The sequence below is a fragment of the Durio zibethinus genome, chromosome 4 (genome assembly GCF_047325235.1).
Source record: "Durio zibethinus cultivar Kanyao isolate XHJ-2024 chromosome 4, ASM4732523v1, whole genome shotgun sequence".
NCBI lineage: Eukaryota > Viridiplantae > Streptophyta > Magnoliopsida > Malvales > Malvaceae > Durio > Durio zibethinus.
Window position 1 is genome coordinate 29,536,181 of NC_143165.1, and position 26,154 is coordinate 29,562,334.

The window sequence follows — 26,154 nt, forward strand, 5'->3', positions numbered from 1 at the left end:
TTAAGCATAAATTTCTTCAAGAGCTTTTGTCTTGCTTCTAGTGCCTTCTGAGTGGGTAGCAACATCAGTGGTGATAAGCTAGGGAAGTTCTTTTGGCAGAGTTCTTTTTGGGATGTTAGCATGATTCAAGCTGCTCATATTGGTGTTGGGATTAATGGTCTTGAGGGGATGCAAGCAGTTATGGCTAGTGATTTTGCAATTGCCCAGTTTCGTTTTCTTAAAGATTTGCTTCTTGTGCATAATTGTTGGTCTTTTCTTAGATTATGCAAGGTTTGACTTTTCTATTCCTTAAGGGACATTTTAACATTTTTGGTTGGTGATATACAGAGGATTCATGTTACCTTTAGATTATGCAAGGTTACACTTTTTTCTGTCCTCCAAAGCATTTTTTAAATTTCTGGTTGGTGATATTCATGGCACCTCCTTTTGCAGGTTGTGACGTATTTCTTTTACAAGAATCTTACATTCACTTTAACTCAATTTTGGTTCACCTTCAATACCGGATTTTCTGGTCAAAGATTCTATGATGATTGGTTCCAGTCATTATATAATGTCATATTCACTGCGCTACCGGTGATTATTGTTGGGCTTTTTGACAAGGTACTCCAATCTTTCCATTTTATTCCAGATAGAGTCTTGTTCTGCCTGCTCTATGCTTGATTTATGCAAGACCTTGCTTTTTATCCAGGATGTCAGTTCATCCCTTTCAAAAAAGTACCCTGAATTATACAAGGAGGGAATAAGAAACATGTTTTTCAAGTGGGGAGTTGTTGCAATATGGGCCTTCTTTGCAGCCTATCAATCTCTAGTCTTCTTCTACTTCGATGCAGTTTCCAGTTCTACTAGTGAAGATTCTTCTGGTTAAATGTTTGGTCTTTGGGATGTCAGGACAATGGCCTCCACAGTGTAGTAGTAACTGTCAATTTGCGTCTTCTTATGATCTGTAATTCAATCACAAGGTGGCATTACATTAGTGTTGGAGGAAGCATTCTTGCGTGGTTCTTATTTATTTTTATATATTCTGGTGTTATGACTCCGTATGATCGACAGGTAAGTAATGAATCATGTTTCATTATCTTTCTCTCTTCATTTGGGTTGGAAGGATGCAACTTCTTGACTCTGTTGGCTACTGCAGGAGAACATCTTTTGGGTCATATATGCCTTGATGAGTAGATACATTCTATTTCTACGTCACTCTTCTTCTTGTTCCTGTTGCGGCACTTCTAGGGGATTTCCTTTACCTATGGTAAGAATGAGAAATAACTGGAAGTACTCCTTTGCTGCAATATATTTGATGCATCGAAAAGCTTGCTCATGCTCATTGACAGTGCGAGGGCTGTTAGGTGGGAATAGGTGTCCAACCATGAAAGTAAGTCATCGTTCTGGTTAACTAGCTTTGGTCTATTCCCAACCTGAGCAACCAAATAGGAGCTACTTGAAACCTAAAATATGCTAAGAGGTCAAACCATCTGCCTAGTTTCCCGTGTGTTAAGAGTGAGCTGCTGAAATTGAAGCATATGATCATAGCATAATTTTTGGTAGTTTCATGCTTGGAGTTTTTGACATTATGCAAAGATTTTCGAGGGTTTTCTTTAAGGGGAGTTCTGAAGCAAGTTTCTTATAAGTGTACACCTTTCGATGGCACTGAAGTCACCTAGCCTGGTTTAAATGCTACTGCAGTAACATTGTCGTTCAAAAAATATTTTTTTATTTCCCTTTTTGATAGTCTAAACTTAGACAAAATCTGTAAAATTAGTCAATTTGCCGTGGTTCTTTGTTTTTATTTTTATTTTTATTTTTTGTTCCATTATCTACCCTCTTTTAGGAACCAAATTTTTTAGATCATGAATAAAAAATGATACATAAAGGTCATTGACTATCAGTGAATTTCACTATGAAATTGGTAATATTTTGTAACAGTAAAACTCATTGTTGTTGAAAAACTATAATGGTTATATTGTAAAAGTTGGAGATATAAGCCCTTTTAGTTGAAAATGGCCTCTTAAAAACTGAAACTAACCAATATATGTTGTCTTCAATTTGACATGGTAGTAAATCTTTTCTGGATGCTTTATATTTAGAGTTTATTTAAATAAACGATGAGATTAAAAATAATAATTAAACTAAAATTAATTATTATAATTATGAGATTAAAATTAATAATAAGATATATATTTAGATACAAATATAATAATCAAATTAAGATTAATTACAATGAAAAAAATAAATATAAATATTAAATTAAAATTTATATATAATAAAATTTTTAATTATAAAAAATAATAATATTTTATTTTTAATATAATAATAAAATTTATTATTTTATTATATAATAATATATTATTTTCATATTAAATTTAAAAAAGATATATTTTATAATTTTTTAAATTAAAAAAAAAAAAACACACGCACACAATTGCTTTGGGAGGGCAACAACTGCCTCAGAGATAAACATGATAAAAACACCCCTAATTGGCCACGAAGGGTTCCCTCTCCGGTAGTTAACTGAAGGTGCGGGGTGGTGACATGTCCTATCTTACGGCGCCGAAGGAAAGCCAAACGGGAGGGCAGTGTGATTGAGGCAAAAAAGTTGCCTTAACCGTGCCGCAGCGACCCATCCGGTGGCTTCCAAATGAAGCTTCGTCTACCACAACCACCAACAGCGTAGGAACATCCAACTGGACAGCAAAAGAAGAAAAGTGAAGGCAAAAACAAAGTAATTTCTGCTGCTTGATCGGCATTTTTCTTCCTTAATTTGGACTTGGATCTCTTCCATCCCTTCTTTTATTTCATAGCTGGATTGGTGAACTCCATCATCTTGTTCAAGAGAGCTAACAAACTTTGCTAATCTTTCTGACACAGACTGCTGGCTCTCATCCAGTGATTCTTCATCTCCTTCATAATCATCATCATTCTCAAAAACTAAATAAACCCCAGCCTTCTTCAGCTCTACCCCCTTAACATATGGCGGGTTTCGCTTTGTCACCTGAATCTTAAAGCCATCGTTTAACATAGAAACCAACGGACGATCTGCTGGATATCGACACAAGTGAACATGGTCTTCATTCGTCTTCGGTACCCCCAACAAGTCCAAGGTGGTGGAATGTATAGCTTTGTCTGTGTCACCTTTGAAGATCTTTGCTTGAATGTCCACTACAGCAGGTATTTGATATCTCAACTCATCTGGTATATGATGGTTAAGGGAAACAACTACAGCTATTATCACACCTTTCAAGTCAAGGTTTTTGTGGCTTGAAAAGGTAACTTCATCTTGAGAAAACCAATCTGGAATTTTGCTTCCTGGCATGCTTAGATTTCTGAGACTCTTGAGATAAACCTGCAATAAAATGTTGCCATACATCAATGCTGAGATTCCCGTAGCTATTTATCAGAGGGTTAATGTTCCTCAACTATAGTAAAATATAGATTTTAAAATTTTAAAATTTTTTATTATAATACCTAAATTATGAATCTATTAATTAATGTAATACTTGAAAAGTTATTTGTCAATTATATATCACTATTTGAAACTAATCATGTTAAAAATAAATATCATATTAATTAAAAAAAATCATAATTTAAATCCCAAATCAAAGATTTTTAAAATTTAATAATTCAGTTAAATATTTCATTATAATTCAAAATCAGTTCAAGACACTAACCCTTATATTAAAATTTATAAACAAACAATTTCTTGAAATTCAGTACATTATAGTCTAAAGAGAGAGATAGAGAGAGAAAAGGAAAAACCAACTTTGGAGAGTCTTTTCTTTGCTGAAGCAGAGCATTTAATGCAGTTGCTCAGGTACAACCTTCTCAAGGACTTCAAGGACTCAAGGCCTGGAATATCCACCAATTTCTCACAGTTTGTAAGGTTTAATGTTTCTAAGCTCTTTAAATTGGAAATATCAGATATACTTTCCAATGAAATACAGTTTGCAAGATTCAACTCCTCCAAACTTGAGGGAAGTGGAGGGAGGGACTCAAGCTTTTCACATTGGGGCAGCCTAAGCCTTTTAAGAAGCGAAAGGCCCCTTAGGCTGGATGGAAGTTTAGAAAAATCATTGCTACCCAGTTGCAGAGTCTCTAATGCTGACAACTTCTCAAAATCATCTGGAATTTCACCAGATATTCTCCATGCACGAGCGTCAAGTTCTTCTAGCGATGAGAGATTTGAGAAAGATGTTGGCAAGAGTACAAATGACTCGGATTTCTCTTTCTTTGCCATTTTCAGTACCATTAATCTTGAGAGCATGCCAAAGCTTTCTGGTATTTCGGTCACAGCAGTCTCCTCCATAAATAAATGATGCAAAGACTTCAAATTTCCTATTGAGGATGGAAGTTTACACAGCCTTTTACACTTGTTCAATCTTAACCTAATAAGATTTTCTAACAACCCAATAGACTCTGGCAACTCGGTAATATTGGCGTTGAATATGTTCAAATAAGTAAGAGCAAGCAGGCTCCCCATCGACTCTGGCAGAGACTCAAGAGAAGTACAATTCCTCATCTCAAGCTTCTGAAGTACTCTCAAGGCACCAATCTGGCTAGGCAGATCCCTAATTGAAATCCCATCCATGTCAAGTTCCACAAGAGAAGCCAATCCTTGAATTGAATCTGACAATTTGCCCAACTGCTTGCCTCCAACAAATAAGTACTTCAGATATGATAACGAACCAATACAATTTGGTAACTCACTGATTGCACCACCCTTAATCAGCAACTCTTTCAATAATTTGAGATTGCCAACAGTATCAGGAATTGCAGTGAGTGATTCACAAGAAATTAAACTAAGTGTTTCAAGGTTCTCCAAGAATCCAATAGAATCAGGCAAGTTTTCCAATGCAGATTGATTAAGATGAAGTTCCTTCAGAGAAACAATCTTCCCTACACATCGTGGCAGCTGTTTAATATGTATGCAACCACTTAGGCTCAGTTTTTCAAGTTTTTCAAGGCGATAAATAGATTCAGGCAGCTTCTCTATGCCAGTTTTGTCAACGTAAAGTTCTTTGAGTGATTTCATGCTGCCTATGCCCTTTGGTAATTCCTTCAATTTAGAGCAATCGCTGAGGACAAGGGTTTGAAGATTTTTCATCCCCGAGACGTCACTTGGAAATTCAACAAGGTTTGAACAGCCTGTCATGTCCAAGTGAAGTAAGGACTTTAAACTACCAACCGACTTGTGAATGTTTATCAGTTTCACACAATTCTGAAGAACAATCTTTTGCAGCTTTTTATGTCCAGATAAATCAGGAAGAGAAGCCAGATTGGAGCAACCACACAGGTTCATGACCATCAAGTTCTCAGCCACCTGCAACAAAACAAATTAAATATTCGATCGATGACAGAAAAGCCCAGTTTGTAGAATGAAAGCTTTCATAGATTTCTTTGCAGCCATAGTCTCATAGATAAAATAATTTTTCTGTGATAATCAGCAGCAATGTTGTGTTGTTGACAAGCATACATCATTTACCTTGTTAGAATAAGAGTTCCACACCCTTTCGATATTATTGCTTTCTGAGAGATCAAGCACAGCAAGCTGTTGGGGACAAAAATCAGAAGGAAGAGTTTTCAAAGCACATCCTTGCCATTGAAGCCACTTGAGTTCATGAGGAAGAAATTTAAATTTTCCTTCCACTTTCACATGATTGATCTGAAGCAGTCTTAGATTAACCATCGATTCAAAAGGTTTTGTAAAGATCACCACCTCTTTCCCATTGCTATTTATGACGTCCATCACAATACCCTCAATGCTTCTTGTTCCCTATTGTCAATTATGTGCGAAATTAAAAATGCCATGTCAGAGAGTTTAAAAAAAAATAGCCATCACTATAATAGCCATCACTATAATATTATTTAAGGGTTAAGGTTATATTAGGAGTTTTTTCAGTATAATTTTAATTTATTTAATTTTTAATTAAAAAATTACGAAATTGACATAAATTAATGAAAAATTGTCACTAACGGAAATATTCTGTTAAATATTTTAATTCCATTACTTTTTTGTTCACAACTTAATAAAATTGAATGTATAATGATAAAATTCAATAAAATTGAAGTATAAATAATAAAATTCAATACTAAACCAACAATAAAGAAAAAATGAACCTTAATCACTAATATCTACCCATATAATCATGAAGATACATGCGTAAAATGGGACAAAGAGATGAACATTTGAATCATCACCTCTTTCAGAGCAGTTATTCAAATTTGAAAACGTTCCACCTAGTTAAATACCTTGTATGTTCTTTTCTCATAAATACTTGCCCAAAAAAGTTTAGATAAATATGCATGTTGAGATTCATAATTAATTTCTACGTCAAGTTTCATAACTAGGACCAACAGATGAAGAAGGGGTTTTACACGGTCAAGGTTCAAATGAGATATCCTAAGTAATTAAAAAGGTGGGATGTAACTTAATAAAAACAAAAAAAGTGGGATGTAAACATGACATATTAAGATTCTGGATTCAATCAGTCTTCAATATGCATGTATGGATCCTTTGATGCATTGACATTTCTCCCATACTTTAAAATGATTATTTTATCCCTTAGGCTATAGTAAATAAAGAAAGAACTTAGTAGATAAAGAAAAAGCTGTTACCAAAGGCGGACGACAACCAGGTCAAAAAGGCGAGGGTAGAAGAGCATTCTCAAGAGGCACTAGCAATACAAACGGTGGAGGCTGGGTGCCAGCCCTACTGGCAGCCATGAAATGCTTGTCTTGGAACTACTGTGGGCTTTGGAAGCCATAGGCAATTCGAGCACTTCGGCATTTGCTGAAGACAGAAGATCATGATGTGGTTTTTTTATGGAACCAAAACTACATGCTCGGAGGATGGAATATATCAAAATGAAGTGTGGGATGAAAACATGTTTCAGTGTTGATGCAAAGGGAACTAAAGGGGGCTTAGCGATGCTTTGGAATGATGGGATACAACTACAACTGTTGAGCTTTCTGAAAGACCATATTGACATGGACGTTAGGGAAGATGGCGATACACAAGAATGGAGGCTGACAAGCTTTTATGGAGAACCTGAAACTAGATGGAGGGGGCAAGCTTGGAATATTATGAGTAATTGGGCAACACAAAATACTTAACCATGGATGTGTATGGGGGATTTCAATGAGATTATGTGGTCGCATGAGAAAACACGTCGATACCAAAAAAGAGAGACAAATGGAGGACTTTCACTTAGCTCTACAAGAGGCCAGGCCAAAGGATTTGGGGTAGCAGGGATAGTGGTTCACATGAAAACGAGGGAATAATCCCACAAACAACGTATGGGAGATACTTGATAGATGTGTTGCTAACCAAAAATTGGGAGGAAAGATTTCCACCACATGTAGTGAACCACCTAGTAGTGGTTGTCTTGGACCACAATCCTATTTGGGTCATTACCGCATCCATGAGATGTAACAGAATGGCCGAAGAAGAAAAGAATATTTCGATTTGAAAGATTTTGGGTTAAAGAACATCAGTGTGAAAAATAAAAAAATAAAACTGAAAGTTTGAAATTAAGCTTAGTGATAATCATTATCTACAAGATTTGGTGCTAATCCTCAACTTTGTGAAACGAATTGGAATTGATTTGAAATGATATCAGCTTTAACTTATAAATCCTTGCAATCAAATCAAAAGGCGACACGGCAAGTGATCAAAGAAAAATCACAAGAAAAAAGAAAGCACACAGTGATTCAAGCTGAAGTATAGAGAAAAACCAGAGGAGAAACGGGATGAAGCCAAGCTTATCCTACCCAGTAAACAATAGTCAATTCCTAATTAGATCACTATTAGCCAATTCCTAGCGATTCAACAACACAAGGGTCAGAAGCTACCACACCCAAAGCCACGTACAGAAAATAATCCTACCCCCAATGTTCAACCACCTTTAATTTTCCTAAACAACTAGACACTAAAACACAACCAACAAACAGTAGAGACAATAATCCACCCAACAAATCAAGCTGAAACCTCCACAATAGCCGCCCATTGCAGGAACCAAGACCTGCCACCACCATCAGTTTCTCGTTGGACAATCGCCCATCATCAATCAATCGCACCAACACAGGTTCAAGAAGAATGAATTTAAAGTAGAAACCAAAGGAGATAAAAACAGAAAAAAGAAGAATAAAACAAAGTGGAAGAAAAGATAAGTAAAGAAGAAACCCACTTTTAGTAGAGCATTGAAGGTTAACTTTTGGGAGATCTGAACGGTGAGGATGAAGAGCTTGATGAGGGAAACAATATACTAAAAGTTGGGGAAGATCAGACGGTGAAAAGGAACAAAGACAGTAGAAAAAAAAACTGCAACAATTAGCTTCATATCTACGCCTTTATGAAGCGATTTGTGATAAAACAAGCCCACATTTGAGACGAGGAAAGCAATAAGCAGTGACGGGAAAAATTTTGGCTTAATAGGGCGGTGGTGGAGTACGATTGTTAGCAGCGAAACTGTGAGCAACAACAACAACTAAAAATCATGTGTGAAAGAGAGAGTTTGGAGAATTTGAAGAGAGAGCAAAGGTGAGGTCTTAAGAAAAAAAAAAATAAACTCTGGCTTTTATCGCGAAGTAAAATCACATGGTTTTGGACATTATAAAGAATGGCAAGATCTGTGTGTTTTTTAAATGGGTGACCGGACTCCTAGCGCGACTCAAACTGGTAACTCGTTTCCTTGGCATTGTAGCTAAGCCAAGTTGAGCCGAGCCATTCGACTAGCCGCTCCAACTAGTTCATGTGCCTATAGCCAAGCCATGATACCAGCCAAACCGAGCCAATTTTTCTTTTTTTGGGAATTTTCTTTCATTTTTATTTATTTATGTATTTATTTTTTTCAATTTATTTATTTGTTTTTATTTTTGAAATAGCTTGCATGATTAGATTTTAGGAAAAATTAGAAGAAATAAATAAAATAAAACATTAATTTTTTTAAAATAAATAATAATTATCCAATGATGAAATTTTTAGAAATTGCAAATGATATATTTCTATAAAATTTCTAGGTGATAATTTTTTTTAAATTTGTCCCGTATGATGGAATAATTAGATATATTTTCAATAAAAAAATCAAAATAAAAATGATTAAACCTTTTTCCAACAATGGAGCCTCTTTAAGAAAACAAATAAAATTTTTGAATACTTTTGAAAAAATATTTTTAAAAATTTTTTCAAATTGATGGGAAAATCTTAAAAAGTTATTTTCAATATTTAAACATTAAAATAAAAACTATTAGAACCAAGATAATTGTTATGATAATTCAAAATTAAATGATACCATCTTAGGATAGTAGTTGTGAGAGTGTTATAACCTTTCCACATGTAATCGAACTGCCGAACCTAGTTTTGTTCAGAAGGTCAAAACCTACTTTTTAGGAACATTTAGTCAAACTTAAGAGTTCCTTAAAAGGATAGATTTATTAAGGAGTCAATCACCCCTAGATAAAAGATTGGTGGAGACTCATTTTGTTAAATTTAGCTATAGATTTACGAATCTATATGTTATGACAATGACATAAAGAATTCTTTATGGGCATGCATGGGAGAGTCAACGCACTTACCAAGGAGCTCTAAGTATTAAGCAACGCTCAACCCAATCCATTATTGAAAGACTAGGCAACTTAAGAGACGAATTGAACAAAGCAATTGAAATGGAAAAAGCTTTTTGGGCTCAACGCTCATGTATTGATTGGCTGCAAGAAACGGATCGAAGCACAACCCTTTTTCATGCAAAAGCGAGTCAATGCAAAAGATATAACATAATAAAAAGGTTACAGGATCAAAAAAGGGAATGGTGCAAAGAAGAGGGTGGGGTTTTGGAGATTGCCACTAAGTATTTGAAGCAACTATTTCAACCCTAAGGCCGTGGTAACATGGAAGATATTATGCAGGCAATGGAAAATCGAGTGTCCAATGATATGAATGATCCTCTAGTTGCAGAGTTCACAACTGAAAAGGTTCAAACAGTAATTAAACACATGCACCCTCTAAAAGCTCCTTAACCAGATGGTATGTTGGCATTATTTTTTCAGAAATATTGGCATGTTGTTGATAGTGATGTAATTAAGTTTAGTCTTTTTGTGCTTAACAAGGATAGGAATATAGGAATGGTTAATCACACCAATATTGTGTTAATACCCAAGCTAAAAGACCTTCGTAAGATCACTCAATTTAAACCCATTAGCCTTTGTAATGTAATGTATAAAAATTATTGCCAAAGTGCTTGCTAATAGGTTCGAGATTGTTTTACCACATTACATCAACGAAAACCAAAGTGCGTTTATCCTTGGTCACCTTATAACTGATAATGTGCTAGCAGCTTATGAGCTTCCATTCTTTAAAAAATAGGAAAAATGGGAAAACTGGTTACTTTGCTCTAAAATTAGATGAGTAAAGCATACAATTGGGTAGACTAGTCTTTCTTAAAGGAGATGGGGGGGAGATTAGGCTTTAAGTAGAGATGGATTGATCTTATAATGAATTGTGCAACAACTGTCTCCTGCTCTCTTATTGTCAATGGATGCACTGCTGACAAGTTTTAGCTAGGGAAGGCTCTCAGATAAGTTGATCCATTATCTCCATACCTATTCCTAATATGCAATGAAGCCCTGTCATTGATATTAGCTAAAGCTCAAAAAGAGGAATCAATTAAAGGAGTCTAAGCTAGCTGAAATGGCCCCAGGGTCACTTTTTCTTTATAGACGATAGCTTATTGTTTGCCAAGGTGACCTCAAGCAAAAGTGAGAGAATGAAAAGTATGTTACAAAAATGTCAAGAAGGCTCTGGACAGCTAATAATCTTTGACAAGTCAGCATTATATTTCAGCAAAAGCACGAGAGAACAACAAAGAAGAGCTCAAAGAAGTGTTAGGTGTACAAGCGACTATAATATCTTGGCTGCCTTCAATTGTGGGGAGGAACAAATCAAGAGCATTTCAAGATATAAAAGAAAGAATCAAGGCAAAGAAGGAAAGGTGGAGTAACAAGTGCCTTTAACAAAGGGAAATGAGATCTTCATTAAAGTGATTATACAATCCATCCTATCCTATGCTATGAACTGTTTCATGTTGCCAAAGAGTCTATGTATGGAAATAAATAATTAACAGGTATTGGTGGAAGAAAATGAACAAGCATAAAGGAATACATTAGCTGAAATGGAGGGAGTTTTGTCTTCCAAAAAATAAACAGCTAAGATTTAGATAAATGGAGGCCTTCAACAAAGCAGTGCTAACCAAGCAATATTGGCGAATCATTTCAACAAACAATACATTGGTGAAACAAATTTTGAAAGCACCGTGATTTCCCACAACATCTTTCATGAAAACAAACTTAGGGACAAATCCATCGCTAATATGAAAGAGTATAAGGAGGTCAATGAGTGTGCTGAAGAAGGGGTTCAAGTGGAGGGTCGATAATGGACTCAACATTCAAATTTGGGAGGACATTTGGATACCTCCAACTTGGCCGTTTAAAGTCCAATCTCAACGGAAAGATTTATACAAATTGGACCAACAGGAAGCACGTTGGATCCGAGAGCTAATTAGTCATTTGTTCACAGGACACAAAATGGAAGTCCTACGCAATACCAATCAGCTCCACTAGAAGGTCAGATGTTTTAGTGTGGCACTATAACAAATATGGGCACCTACTCTGTTAAAAGTGGGTACAAAATGTTGATGGAGGTAGAATAAGACGATGAACCTATGAATGACCAAAGGCGAAGGAAAATGTAGAAACTCTGGTGAGCTACAATCCAACCGACAGTTAAAATGCTTGTGTGAAATGCATGTAAAAAGATATTACCAACCAATGTGAACTTAAATAAAAAGAAGGTTGAAGTCAACACCACATGTCCTAGATGCGAGGAAATGGACAAGAATGTGATACATGCTGTTGTTCAATGTATGCATGCTGAAAGTGTGTGGTGACACTTAAATTTGTACAAGAATCTTAGAGGAACTTCAACAACACAGGGACAAGGTTTCAGCATGTAAGTGAACAATTGGATAAAGAACAAGTGGGGTTGTTTGTGGCAGCCATTTAGGGCATATGAGGGGAACAAAACAATGAGCTACATGGTGAACAAACAAAGACCACCCAAGCTACTACTCTTTTTATTAGACAATACAATGCTGAGTTCAATAATGCACAAGTCCTACGCTTCAGCCAACCTATGTCGTTCAAACATTGGTTAAGGCCAACAGAAATGACAGTAAACGTGATCTTTGATGGTGCATTTGCCAAACAAGACGGGAAAGGTAGAGCTAGGGTAGTTATCAACGACCATAACGGACACATTCTAGGTGCTGCAACAATCAAATTCATGCTATCAATGATACGTTCCAAGTTGAATCCAAAGCAGCTATCCTGTGATTGCAATTTGCACATGAAATGAGCTTTAAAAATATTGATCTTGAAGGTGACTGTCTTATAGTTGTAAGAAGTCTGAAGACGGCAACAATGGATCTTTCACCCATAGGCATGATTTTGAAGAAGCTAGAAGAAGAATGTCTTTGTTCCACTCTTGCAATATGTCGCACGTTTTATGCTCAAGGAATAGAGTAGCTTATAAACTTGCTCACTATAGTTTGCTACTAGCAAATGATGAGTTCCAGGTAAAAAAATTCCCTCTTGTTATAGCTGAGAGTTTACATGATATTGTATTCAATATTTGAGTAATGAATGAACATCTTTATTTCTCCAAAAAAAAAAAAAAAGCATTGTTGGGGATAATGAAAAAAACCACTAAAATTTTGTTAAAAAAAAAAAGCTGAAAAAAAAAAACCCTAAAAAAATCTATATAACAATTATCATCGACAGAAGTCAAATTCAAAAACCCTAAAAGAATTATGATTTACATAGATATAAAACTCAAGAACCTTAAGACTATCCATAATCACATAATGAAAATAATCACAATACAGATAAATTTTTTAACAAATCACCAAATCTGGAAATTTTTTTTTTGAAAAAAATTTCTCCTAAAAATATAAAATTATGAAACTTTAGATCTTAGTTTTTTTAATTAAAAAAAAAAAGCCACAAACCAACACAAACCATCATTTAAAAAAAAACTTTACATCTAAGATTTTTATTAAAAAAACAATTTGAGATTTTCAATCTCTTTTCTTTCTCTTTGAATCTCCGAAATACCAAGAACACTAAAAAATAGGATATGATTAGTGAGATATTTTTGACTTTACATGAGTTTTTTTGGGTTTTTTGGGGCTCAATTCAACAAGAAAAAAGTGGCTTTAATAATTAAAACTCAAAAGAAAATTTTGATGGAAGAGAAAGTATGATGTACAAGGAAGGTTTTAAAATGGAGAAATGAGCATATGATGGGTTCAAGCACAGGGGGTGTGATCAAGATAAGTTAAAGAAAAGGTTTTTTTAGAAAGAAGAAAAGAGGTAGTAAAAAGATGGAAAATAATTGAAAAATTAATTAGGATTAGCGTTTTTAATATCAATTTAAGTGTTTAAAACGAGAATAAGTAGAAAAAAATGCAAGAAAAAAAGAAAAGGTGGGTTGAATTTACAAAACCAAGCCCAAAGTCATCTCATGTCAGTTTAAAATTGTTTTGAAGTTATTAAATTGGATTATCCCATTTAAAATTAAGGAAAATAGCCCATTCATTATTTTGTTTCTATTTAGTTTTTATTTTTTGTGCAAAATTTAAGATTATAAAATTATTTTAAAAATAAAAATAAATAAGTTTTTAAGAAAAAAATTATTGTTGGCAAAAAAAGAAAATAACATTATGAATTAAATAATTTCTTAAAAATAAAGAATTATAAAAATTTTAAAAATAAAATTATTAATTTAATATTAAATTTTCAGTCATGTAATAAAATGTAAATGTTTAGTAACTAATGAAATGGATATCAAATTATTTATTGCACTTACATATATATATTTATATTATAATATAGTTTATGAACAAATGCTTTTAATATATTTAATTTTTATAACTAACAAAAATGATTATATTAATTAGTATATATTAAGATATACAAAAACTAAATATTTCTAAAAATAAAATTTATTGAAATAAAAAATTTTACTCTCACAATAAAAAAGGTAAAAATAAAATAAAAGTACTTTAAATTAAATATATTTAATTCATTATTTCTATTATTATTTATAAAAACTTTATTTTTATTATTATTTATAAAAATTTTTTGAATAAATTATTTATTTTTTACTTTTAATTCAAATAAAAAAAATTATAAATATTTGCAAAACAAATCCCTCATTTGGTGTGTTTCTCACTTATCTCCCAACCGTATATATAAACCCTTGATCTCCTTTTGCTGCTTCAACACACCAAAAAAGAGTTCACACACTTTTTTCTGTAAATGGTGGCCGAACTAAAGATAATTCAAACACTCAACTTCTTTTGTTCCATTAATCCTGCAGGATTCGGAACCAAAGTTTTACAAAGCTGAATTAATTTCAACTCTACAGCTTAGACCAAATTATTATGATTGCTCGATGGCATATCTTCCTTGATACTATGTTAGATTGGATAGTCAATTAACTTAAAAACTTAAGACTAATGGTAATAGGAAATAGCACAATTATTATATTTAACTTCTAAGTTCTTTTCTTAAAAAAAAAAAAAAAAACAAAACAAAAACTTTTGAAGTTCTAACACCTATAAAATTTGTTGGACGCTGTTGAATCTTGGACCTCCAAGAAATTTAACTTATGATAAGCTTATGCTTTTTTTCGCTGAGAAGATCATGCGCTTATATATTTTCTTGAAAACTAAGGAATTTGACTTCAAACTAGACGTTAGTCGCAGACTCGCTAATGCATGCACGATAAGAAAACCAAATGAAAGTCAACGAGGCAAACCTTGTGATTTTTCAAGACAGTCATGATTTCGTCGCGATCCCACAGTCTGCTGCGCATTCCAGGATCTACAAAGTTCTCATCTTGAACAATTTGTCTTCCCATGTCCCTGAGTTGATCATGCATCCACAAACCATTACCCTCAGTGAACTTAATCAAAGATTTTTCTTCCAGAGCTCTTATTGTTGTTTCAGCTTTAAAATCACATCCTTTCAGTACGTCAATTATGTCCTCTCTATTCATTCTCAAATTGACAAACAAGCAGGCTATATCAAGGAATATGCATTGATTTTCTCTATCTAGCCCATCAAAGCTTATCTTTAGCACATCCTGAAGCTCATTAGGACGAATATCTCTCAACTTCTCCAAAGCATCTTCCCATTCTACTACCCTCCTCTTATCCAACAAAAACGAACCAAAAACTTCTAGAGCCAAGGGTAAATTCGTAGTGAGAGATACAATTTTCTTGGACAATTCCAGAAACTCTTTTGTCGGTTTCTCTCTTCTAAGTGCATGATAACTGAAAAGTTCTAGTGCCTGGTCAAAATGCAACTCTCTGACCTCGTAAAATTGATTCACATATTGGTCATTTAAAACCCCTCTATTTCTTGTTGTAACAATGATTCGAATACTTCCATCATTTTGCCATTTGACTCTCGCACCTAGTGCTTTAAGTTGATTTTCTTCATCAACATCATCCAGGACTATTAGAACCTTTTTATCAAAAATAATCTTTTTGATTGTTGAGGCATTAGCATTAACATCATTTGCAGAAAGCACAACATTACTAGAGGAATTGGAAAGCTCACCAATAAGTTTGTGTTGGAGGGATGCTAAACCATCTTCTTGCTTTGACAGTTCTCTAACATTTGAGATGAAGCTTCGAAGCTCGAAGTGTCCGAAAATCTTATTATAGATGGCCTTAGCAAGGGTTGTCTTACCAATCCCGCCCATCCCATGAAGCCCCAGAACCTTAATGCCCTTGGATTTAACGTCTAACAAATTTATTAACTGTGACACCCGTGTATCCAATCCAACTGCATGGGTGGCCACTTTCACTGGTGTATTATTCACTTCTTTGAGAGCCTCTCTCAGAAGAACCCGAATCAGTTGCTCTTCATCACTGCCAACAAACACAATTGCACCGAATAAAGTCAGAAGAACAAAAGAATTTGCTCAATAATCAATATTTATATCAAACCTTTACTAATTCAATGAAAACTTGCATGCGAAACTTTGATCCCAAAGAGCCTGGAGGACTATAGATCAATTATTATTAATGAACCTTGTTCATCTGCTATTCTAGAGACTGGTGGAATTTCTACCGGGTTTTCAGTGAAAATTAATGCAGATACTTCCATGTTTGCAGGTTTAGATAATGTAGCTAGAGACCATGAAGGTAATATTTTGGTTAGTGCTACAACACCTGTACCACATATATATTGATGGCCTTTTATGTGCTGAGGTGAGAGCTATTATTGTTGAAGGGGATTCACTTAACACTATTAGGCAGATTAATGGTGAGATTTGTTTGTAGGATTGAGGTATAATGATAGACGATATTAATTAAGATTAAATCTCTTGATTTTTAGATTTTTCTTTCCACTTTGTGAGAAGGAAGGAGTGTGGTTTTTCATATTCTTCCTTCTACTTTATTTCTTATTTGGTAGCTAGATAAGTAAGAGTGTGATTTGCATTGTCAGTTAATGTGGGCGGATTCACTTTGGGATTTTGATTTGAACTCTAATATAATTTAAACTTTTTGGGTTTTTATATATATCAATACATATGCCTAGAGGCTTTCTTATGCTATATACATTGTGAATCGCATAATAGAATCTTATAAAAAAAGTTAATTTTAAATATATTTGTAGAATTTAGTATATTTGTTTTCAAAGATTTTAAAATTTTAAAATTAATATTTTTATAAGATATCATTACGTGGTTCACTTACTGTATATAATAGTATATCAAATATGTATCAACTCAATATTATTGTTTTTAATTTTATATTTTAAGCTAAAATACTAAAAAAAATGTTAAAACATTTTTTTATTTAATTAAGATTTTATTTAAATATAAACCATTAAAATTTGCTATTTTTCACATTAGTGTCTACATGACACATCTACAGCTACAATTAAAACTGCTTCTTTCTTATAATCAAAGGACAGATCATTTTTGTTTTAAAAAATAATTTTAAAGGTAATTTAGGAATTGGGTTTTTGTTATATATTAAAAGCATCTTAAAGAGATTAAATAAATTAAGTGAACGGATAGAGGGATATAGGAAACTTTTGGAGACTTGAATAAGAGAAAAAAAACAAAAAAAAGAAAGAAAAAATATAAGATTTTGTTTAATCTCATTCTTTATCTTTTATCCCCTTCAACCTTTGTTTAGTTGGTGAGAAAAATTTACACAAAAAAAAAGAGAGAAGACAATTTTTCGTCTATTTATATATATATATATTTGCTTACTTTCTATCAAGGTTTTCAATTGAAGATCTAATAGTAAATTGCTAAACAACATGTTTTATTTATGAGTAAAATTTTTTTTATTTTTTTGTTTTTTTATTAATTTAGTTATTGAAGGGAGGAAAGTAATTGTTTTGGTAGTAGAGATAATAGATAGGAAAAATAGAAGGTATTGACATTATAAATTTCAAAGCTTTTCCTATAATTTTTATGGTGCTAAATAAAAAAAAAACCTTTGTATCATTATTGTTTTTTATTAACTATAATCTCATCATTGTTGTTATTAAGCTCTGCAAAATATTGGGTGAAAATTTGAATGTTTTCGAGTCATAACTATCTTTTTTTTTTTTTTTCTTTTCTAGCTTTTGCATCACTACTTAACTCTTTTGTAAGTTTTGGTGATCACAAGTCCTAGAGATGGAAAACTCATTCATGGGGATAAATTTAATCTTTCTAGCTGAGATATTTAGTGTAGAGGTACTACTACATGTTGATTTTTGATAAATAAATTTGATCATAAATAACAATACTCCCATTTAATACATACTTTATTTCAATTTGATTAGAGATTGAAACAGATCCACATGGCTCTTAGAAAAAGGAAGAAAAAGAAAAGGGAGAGGTAAAAAGAAAGGAGGTTAGTAAATTGCTTTTATTATTTACTTTTTTCAGTTTTATTTTTTTCATGTTTTCATATAAAATTTATTTTATAACTTGATCATTTCAAATTATATATTCATTTTTATAAGTAAATAAAAAACATTCAATTTTATTTATGTTGTGATTATTTTATAGGTATAAACACAGGCTTCAATTGACTTTCCTAGCCATTTTTTAGACGATAACTTAGGTTTGGGTTTAATAGTAAGCTACTCACTTTCAATCAATTTTCTTTTTATCTCACTTGTGTAATTTGTTTGTGTTCCATTATGTATACTTAATTTCACATATAAATGCTATTGCTAATTATGAGTTTTTGCAGTTTGATTTGAATTTAATTTTTTTATTTTGCAAGTGAGAGATATGGATTTAATAAAATATTTGAAACTGACAATAACAGTTGTACAATAAAGATTGATTTTGGTGGATGCTAATAGAGGTATTGGCTATATCTATAGTGTGACCTTGACATTGATTATCTTCTTATTTCATGATTTTAATGTGCTTTATTTCTTTTCCTTGAATCTTTTTGTTCATTTGCATATTAACTTTAATTTTATAGCAAAGTCTTGAGAAAGAATGTGTGAATGAATTTAGTGGACTATGAAATTAATGAAGGTAAACTATAAATAAGATTTTTATGTTGGATTTAAGTTATTGTAGGTGGTTTATATTGAAACATTGCATGTGTTTGTTTTTCTTTATTTTTTCCTCTTCTAGATTTGCTTAAAAATGTTGAGGTAAAGTTTTAGGCCTAAACAATATTAGTCTTTTTACTAGAAAAATTTTTTTAACTTGCAAATTATTATTTTTGTGTATTTTTGTTTATTATCTTTTAATTTCTTTAGTACTCCAATTGTTTTTTTAAGGTGCTAACTCATAATGATAATAACAAAAATGAGCTTCATTTGAATTTATCAAATAATTTTTACATATGAGTTAGAGTTTAATAACAAATCTTATTCATTCACTTTAGATAATATTAACTCCTAAATTTTGTTCTATGTGTGGTTTTTTTGGATTCTTGGTTTGGAGGTTGGTCTTTTATTTGTGGTGTCTATTTGTTTAAGAAGATTAAGGATAAAATAGAACTAAAAATTAAAAATTATAATGATCTTTGCATATGAGTTTGGATTGAGAAAACTTTGTTTTTGAGCTAGAACTAAAAATTAGAAGGACATGAACTCATTATGAGTATCCCTAGTGAGTGTTTCTCTGTGGGAGGATTTTGAATTCTTGTTTGGTACAAGGGTTAATGCCTCATGAACTTCTAATTATAGGTGGTCTTTGAGGTTTAGTAGTTTTTTAGTTTACGACAGTAGAAGAGGTTAGTGGTTTTAAAGAGTAGAACAATGGAAGACGAGTTGGAGGGTATGTGGAGACACCAGAGTTTAACAAAAGAGGAGAGAGATAGTATAATATCAGATAGCATGAACACTGATTACATGATGGAAGTGGAGAAAAACTAGTTGGTAGGGAAACTACTCAAAAAGCATACTTTCAACAAGGAAGCCATGAAAGAGACCCTGAAAGTGATATGGAGACTAACTAAAAAAGTGGATACTAGCGATCTGGAGGACAATTTGCTTTTGTTTAAATTTGCTACAATGGCAGATAAGAGAAGAGTCTTGAAGGTATCACCACGGTAGTTTGATAAACAATTGATTCTTTTTTCAAGAGTTCTTCAATGAGAAGTTAAGGTCAGAGGAATATTAGTTTAATACAGAACTATTCTAGTTTGTGTTTATGCTCTACCTCTTGGTATGGGCAATCATGAGAATGCGAATTGGTGAAAAAATTGGTAATCTAAAATCCGTTAATTTGACATTGAAGCAAGGTGGATGGTCAAGTTTTTTAAGAGTTAGGGTGGAAATTGATGTCGTAAAGCCATTATGCAGTGCAATGTTGCTAATGGCAACAAGCGAGAAGAAAGTAGTTTGGGGTAGAATTGCATATGAAAGGTTACCAACATTTTGTTATAATTGTGGTTTTCTAAGTCATGTTGACGATGAATGCGGAAGCCAAAAATTAGATAATGCAAACAATGAGAAGATCAAACAATATGGAGAATGGTTATCTGCATCACCTCTTAAGAACAGAGGCTTCGAGGGAAAAAAGAGCAATATTATCAACATGGAAAATGCTGGCAGTTCTAGATAGGTAAAAAGAGCAATGCCCCAAATAAAGCAATTGAGCACGGCGATGCAATCCAAGGTAGTTGATTATGGAGGTAACAAAAAATAAGGAATGTGAGCAAGGGAATAGGAAAGGAATGAATCAAAGAAGCAGATTTCTCGATGATAGTCAACTTGAATTTCAAAATATTCGGAAGGCTAATATTGTTGAGAGATCACAAGAGAACAGTGGTACAAAAGAGGTCGAGGTTACCCAAAATACCGATATATTAGGATGAATGAAGGGAATCATATGGCAGTCTCTTGCCCAAATCAGCCACGGCGTGATTCAAATCCAGGTGGCATTGAAGGGCTAAGCTTAGCTATCAAGTTGCCAACTCATTAGATTTTCAACATATTATTAAGTGGGCTGAAATCAAAAGGTGAGGAAGACCAAGGAAAGGTGGGAAAAAATGGGGTGCCAATAAAAAAGGGGCCAAACGTCTTAAAGTAGCAAACTATGGTAGATTTGAATAGGGAAGATGATCAAACAGAGTTCAAGGTACAAAATCGGGGGGATAAGGAAAAAGACAGACCCAAAAGACAAAATGGAAGAAGCTAGCACGTGTTAATATCAGACCACACAAGATGAAAATGTGGAACAGGAAAAGAAAAAGAAGGGCATGAATTAACAAACATGGATATTGATACAATAGACAAGAAAAGTAAGGGTTATGATGACAATTATAGTGCGAGCACAACATTTCAAACGATGAAGATTGAAAGCCAGTTCCGCCAAGTGCCATGAGGTGCTTTGCCTGGAACTGCCGTGGGCTTGGGAACCCCCGTACAATTCCATCTCTTTAGAATATGCTAAGGAAAGAAGATCCTAAAGGGGCTTTTTGTGTTAAACTAAAATGAGAATAAGAAATTTAGATAGAATCCAAAGAAAATGCAACATGTCATGTGTGGTAGGGGTTAATGCTAATCAAAATAGTAAAGGCTTGGCAATGTTATGGAGAGAATAAGTGAATATGAGATTGCTATCTTACTCAAAATATCACATTGATAAGGAGATTACTAAGCAAAATGAGAAAGTTTGGGGAATCACAGGCTTTTATGGTGATCCAAACGTTCGAATAAGGTACAGAGCATCGACAACTTTAAAAATACTAGCTAACCAACATCAGAAACCATGGGTTTGTCTCGAAGACTAATGAAATACTATAGGATAATGAGAGGAAAGATGGAAGTATTAGAGCAGAATGGTAGAAGAGGAATGTTCGAATAGCACTTTAAAAAGTAGGCTTCAAGGACCTTGAATATAAAAGAGAATGGCACAGATGGCAAAGAGGGAAGGAACTGTCCAACCTAGTTAGAGAAAGGCTAGATAAAGTAGTTGCCAATTCAAAATGGTGTAATAAATTTCCACACTATGCTATTTCACACTTAGCATGCCTTATCTCAAACCATAAACTAATTATGCTAGATACTAAAATTAGTAAACAACTAGAAAGAAAAAAGCCGAGGGAAACGCAAAGCCTTATTTAAAGCCATGTGGACCAAAGAAGCAAAATGTAGGCAAGTAGTGGAGGAGATGCGAAATGGAGATCGAGGTGACACATTAAGACAACAGATGGATTAAGACTCTAGGTAACTTAAAAGGAATGGAGTATGAGGAAACATGGTGGAATGCATAAAGAAATAGAGTTTTTAAACAAAGAACTGAGAGATATTAGATCGAGTGAGATGGATGAGAAGGTGTTGAATAGAGCAATAGAAGTGTAGAGCAAATTAAATGATCTTATAAAGCGAAAAGAGATCTACTGCAAGCAATTTTTCAAGGATTCAATGGGTCAAATAGGGGATTAAAAAATACCAATTTCTTTCATGCTCAAGCATAAAAAAGGAAAAAGATTAATCACATAAAAAGGTTGGAAAATGAGAATAAGGAATGGTGCAAGGAGGAAATGGAGATACAAGAAGTGGCGATGGGGTACTTAAAGAATATTTTTAAATCTTAAAAACCACCTAGCTATAATGATATCAATGAGGCAATAACTTCAAAAGTAACAGATGAGATGGATAACTTTCTTTCATTAGAGTTCACTATTGAGGAAATCCATCAAGCTTCAAAACAAATCCACCCAACTAAGGCGCCAGGGCTCAATGGTATGTTAGCCTTATTTTTTCATAAGTTTTGGCATATTGTAGGTAATGAAGTCATCAATTTTTGTTTGCTTATTTTAAATGAGGAAAGGAGTCTAGATGATGTGAATAACACACATTGTTCTAAACCCTAAAATAAAAAACCCTAGAGGTATGACCCATTTCCGACCTATAAGCTTGTGTAATGTAGTTTACAAAATCATTTCTAAAACACCTGTTAATAGGTTGAAACACATTTTATCTATATGCATTAGTGAAAATCATAGCGCATATGCACCAGAAAGGCTGATTACGGATAATGTGTTGATAGAGTATGAATTGTTGCACACTTTGAAGATGAAGATAAAAGGTAGAGTAGGATGGGGTGCAATCAAACTAGAAATGAGTAACGCTTATGATCGGGTAGAATGGGGATTTATAGAAGCCATGATAAGGAAATTAGGTTTCAATGAGAGATGGATTAGGTTTATTATGCACTGTGTCTTCAGTGTCTTATAACATTAATTTTAATGGTTCTATTACTGATCAGTTCCATCCAAAGAGGGGCCTAAGAAAATGGAACCCCCTCTCTCCATATTTGTTTCTAATTTGTATAGGACTTTCTACGCTATTAGCAAAAAACAAAAGAGAAGATATACTAAAAAGAGTTCGAGCTAGTATGAATAGGCCAAGGATCACTCACTTGTTTTTTCAAGATGATAGCTTGTTGTTTGTTAAGGTAGAAAAGAGCGAATGTAATGAGTGAGGCACTTGCTAAAGGATTATGAAATGGGGTCCGAGAAAAAACTTAACTTTGATAAATCAAGGTTATTTTTTAGCAAGAACACTAGTAATGACATGATAGACATGGTGGAAAGCATTTTCGGAATACAAGTGACAAAAAGTCCTAAGAAATATCATGGTCTATGCATGATAGTCAGTAGGAATAAGAAATGTGCCTTCAAGGACATCCTCAACAACTTGAGAGCCAGAATACAAAGCTGAAGCCAGAGACGGATTTCACAGGGAAGGAAGTTTTCATAAAGATTGTGTTACAAGCAATACTTTCATATGCAATGTCATGTTTTGTGTTTCCAAATGATTTGTGCCATGAAATTAACATGATCATATACAACTACTGGTGGTGACGTGAGGCGGGAGAATGAGTACACTGGGTTAGCTAGAACAAAATGTGCCATGGCAAAAAAAAGTAGAGGCATAGGTTTTACAGATATGGCAATGTTTAATAAAGCCTTCATGGCCAAACAGGGATAGACTGTTGCATAACACATCCTCACTAGCTTATAGAGTCCCAAAGGCAAAATATTTCCCTAAGATAATATTTTTGGAAGCTAGGATAGGATCTTATCCATCTCACTCTTAACGTAGTGTATGTGCAGGAAGATAGATACTGCAAATAAGGTTGAGCTGTAGGGTGGGAAATGGCACACAAATTCGATTTTGGAGAGACGTGGATTCCAACAGTAGAGAGTTTTGCACCATGTTGCAAGGAAGTGCATATTGAGACCAAGTTGAAGGTCTGTGATTTAATTTCACAGGAAACCAAGCAGTGGAATATGATGAAGTTAGAGTCACTTTTCCCCTCAAACATAACAAAGGAAGTCAGGGCAATTCCTCTTAGTAGCATTGATCGTCCAGATGTAATTGTTTAACACTATTCTAAGAATGGAGTGTATAGTGTAAGAAGTGGGTACCATGTGCAGATGAACAACGGAGCTAATGTTAGACATGAATAGAGAAGAAGCATATTGGACGGGATGTAAACCACAGGAATGAATTGGAACATTGCATGGATGGCAAATCTTCTAGCCAAAATAAAAGTGTTTGGATGGAAAATGTGCCATGATATACTTCCTGTATACTCGAACTTGAAGAAAAAGAAGATTATCAATATCACAATTTGTCCACGGTGGAAACAACATGAAGAAACTACGATGCATGCGATTAGGGAGGGTGGCATGGCAGCAAAAGTTTGGGAAAAGGCCCAGGTTGACCAAAACCGATAGATAGAGAGCCCGAGAAGCAAAAAAGATATTGTTACCCTATGTAGCTGGGAAGGTTGATAAAAACAGCTTCGAGCTAGGACTGGTGATGTTATTCAAAAATGGGTAAGTCATAGAAAATATCCTGAGAAGCCCCTAAAGAACGGTTGAATTTGTAAGAGAGTATTTAAAAATTATAATGAAGCCCAGGAAACCAAGTGTGAAAGGACGAAGCACATGACTGCGGAAAGGTGGAGTAAACCATAGAGAAACTAGATCAAAATAAATTTTGATGGTGCTTTAGACATTCCAAATGCAAAAAGAGGTGTATGGGTGGTCATATGGGATAAGAATGGGTATGTTCGTGCAGCCATGGCAATACATGTGCAAGGTTACATGGACCGAGCAACTATAAAGGCAATGGCAGCCCGTAAAGCTTCCAGATCATTTTAGAAGAAGATGCTTTGGATGTCATACAACAAATTAACCAAAATGCAGAGAACATGTCAAGATAGGTAATTTGGTTGAAGAAGTAAAACAAATATTTAAGTGCTTTTAGGAATCAGATTGCAAACATACTAAAAGGGAAGTTAATGAGGTAGCACATAGATTAGCAAAATTTGCTTTAGAAAGCAAAGACAAGTGTTGGATCGATGAGTGCACTGAGATAGTTGAATCTATTATTACTGATGAATGTGTTCGATTTTGATGAATGAAATATTGAGTGAGTTTTACTCTAAAAAAACTAAAAAGACATGCTATAATGGTTAGTTTATAATTATTTCTCTTTTCTCTCAGTAGTTAATGTGTGTTTAACAAATATTTTCTTTTCTTTAAGTACTTCTAATGCCTAATTTTTTACATATTTGTGTAATTCAAACAACTTTTTTAGCTTTTTTTTAGTTAGAAATGAATGCATTAAAAAAGTTAAGATCTAAAGATTTTTAAGATTAACAACACAAATGCTAAACTAACTTTTTTTGTAATTAATATCTAAATTTCTTTTTTCATTTTTTCTACTTACAATTCTATATTTTCTTTTATATCTTATGTTCTATGTTACATTAACTTTTTTTTTTTTCTAATTACATTAACTGAATGTTATATCTTTCAACTGCCTTACAAAATTAAAAACTGCGACAAATTACATGACAACACACTAATATGTGATAAAATAAGAACTTTATGAACACTAATATGCGAATACCATGTAAGTTGGTGCCCTTATGCCATGTATACGCCAATTCAATATAAAATTTTATATTTTTCCACATAAATGTTGATGTGGCAATGATATTGACCACATAGACAAACGTGACAAAAATAATGGACTTCAACTGTTTTATCCAAAACATGAGCTTAATAAAATAACAATAATATTTTGACTCAATTTGGTACAATAAAATTATGCCATTATAAGCAAAATATCAAAATTAACACCCATAGTTGTGTAGCAAAATCCCTAAAATTGTCTTTATGGAATCCGACGGTTAGTGTATTGATAAATCTAAGAAATAGAGTTATTTTCAGTATTTAAATGAGTTACTTTTGCTTCATTTTTGGTAAAATATGCTTATTTTTACTCCTAATATGTTTGATTTACTGTTTTGTAGGAAATCCTGAAGAAAAAATTGAATCTTGGAGACTCTCGAAAAATCTTAGAATTTCTTGGATGATTCTTGGTATATTTTCAGTAATCTTAGACTGTTCTTGATGTGTTCTTGTTGACTATTGAAAATCTTGAAGTTGGATTGATAAATCTCTGTAAGATTTACCTTACCAAACCTATTGGAGTTAAAATTGATAAATCTTGTTGAAAATTTCAAAAATTTCAGGGAAGAATTATGTAAAGGATATTTGGCTATGTTTGGAGATAGATGTGTAATTTCAAGTT

General features: G+C 33.4%; 1 protein-coding gene and 1 long non-coding RNA gene across 2 annotated transcripts in view; one reads left to right on the plus strand and one right to left on the minus strand.

The window, feature by feature from the left end:
• On the plus strand, window positions 1-26,018 carry LOC111287379 (uncharacterized). Its single transcript, XR_016341671.1, has 5 exons — window positions 1-600; window positions 689-2,716; window positions 2,863-3,162; window positions 17,902-17,972; window positions 25,874-26,018. It is a non-coding gene; the product is annotated as an uncharacterized LOC111287379 (long non-coding RNA).
• LOC111287518 (disease resistance protein RML1A-like) overlaps window positions 2,157-26,154 on the minus strand; it is a 28,382-nt gene continuing 4,384 nt past the window's right edge. Inside the window, exons 2-5 of the mRNA XM_022878135.2 lie at window positions 14,864-15,983; window positions 5,474-5,764; window positions 3,755-5,311; window positions 2,157-3,337 (exon numbers count right to left, since the gene is read on the minus strand). Coding sequence (XP_022733870.1) covers window positions 2,645-3,337; window positions 3,755-5,311; window positions 5,474-5,764; window positions 14,864-15,983 — 3,661 coding nt within the window. The 3' untranslated portion in view covers window positions 2,157-2,644. The remainder of the gene's footprint in view (window positions 3,338-3,754; window positions 5,312-5,473; window positions 5,765-14,863; window positions 15,984-26,154) is intronic.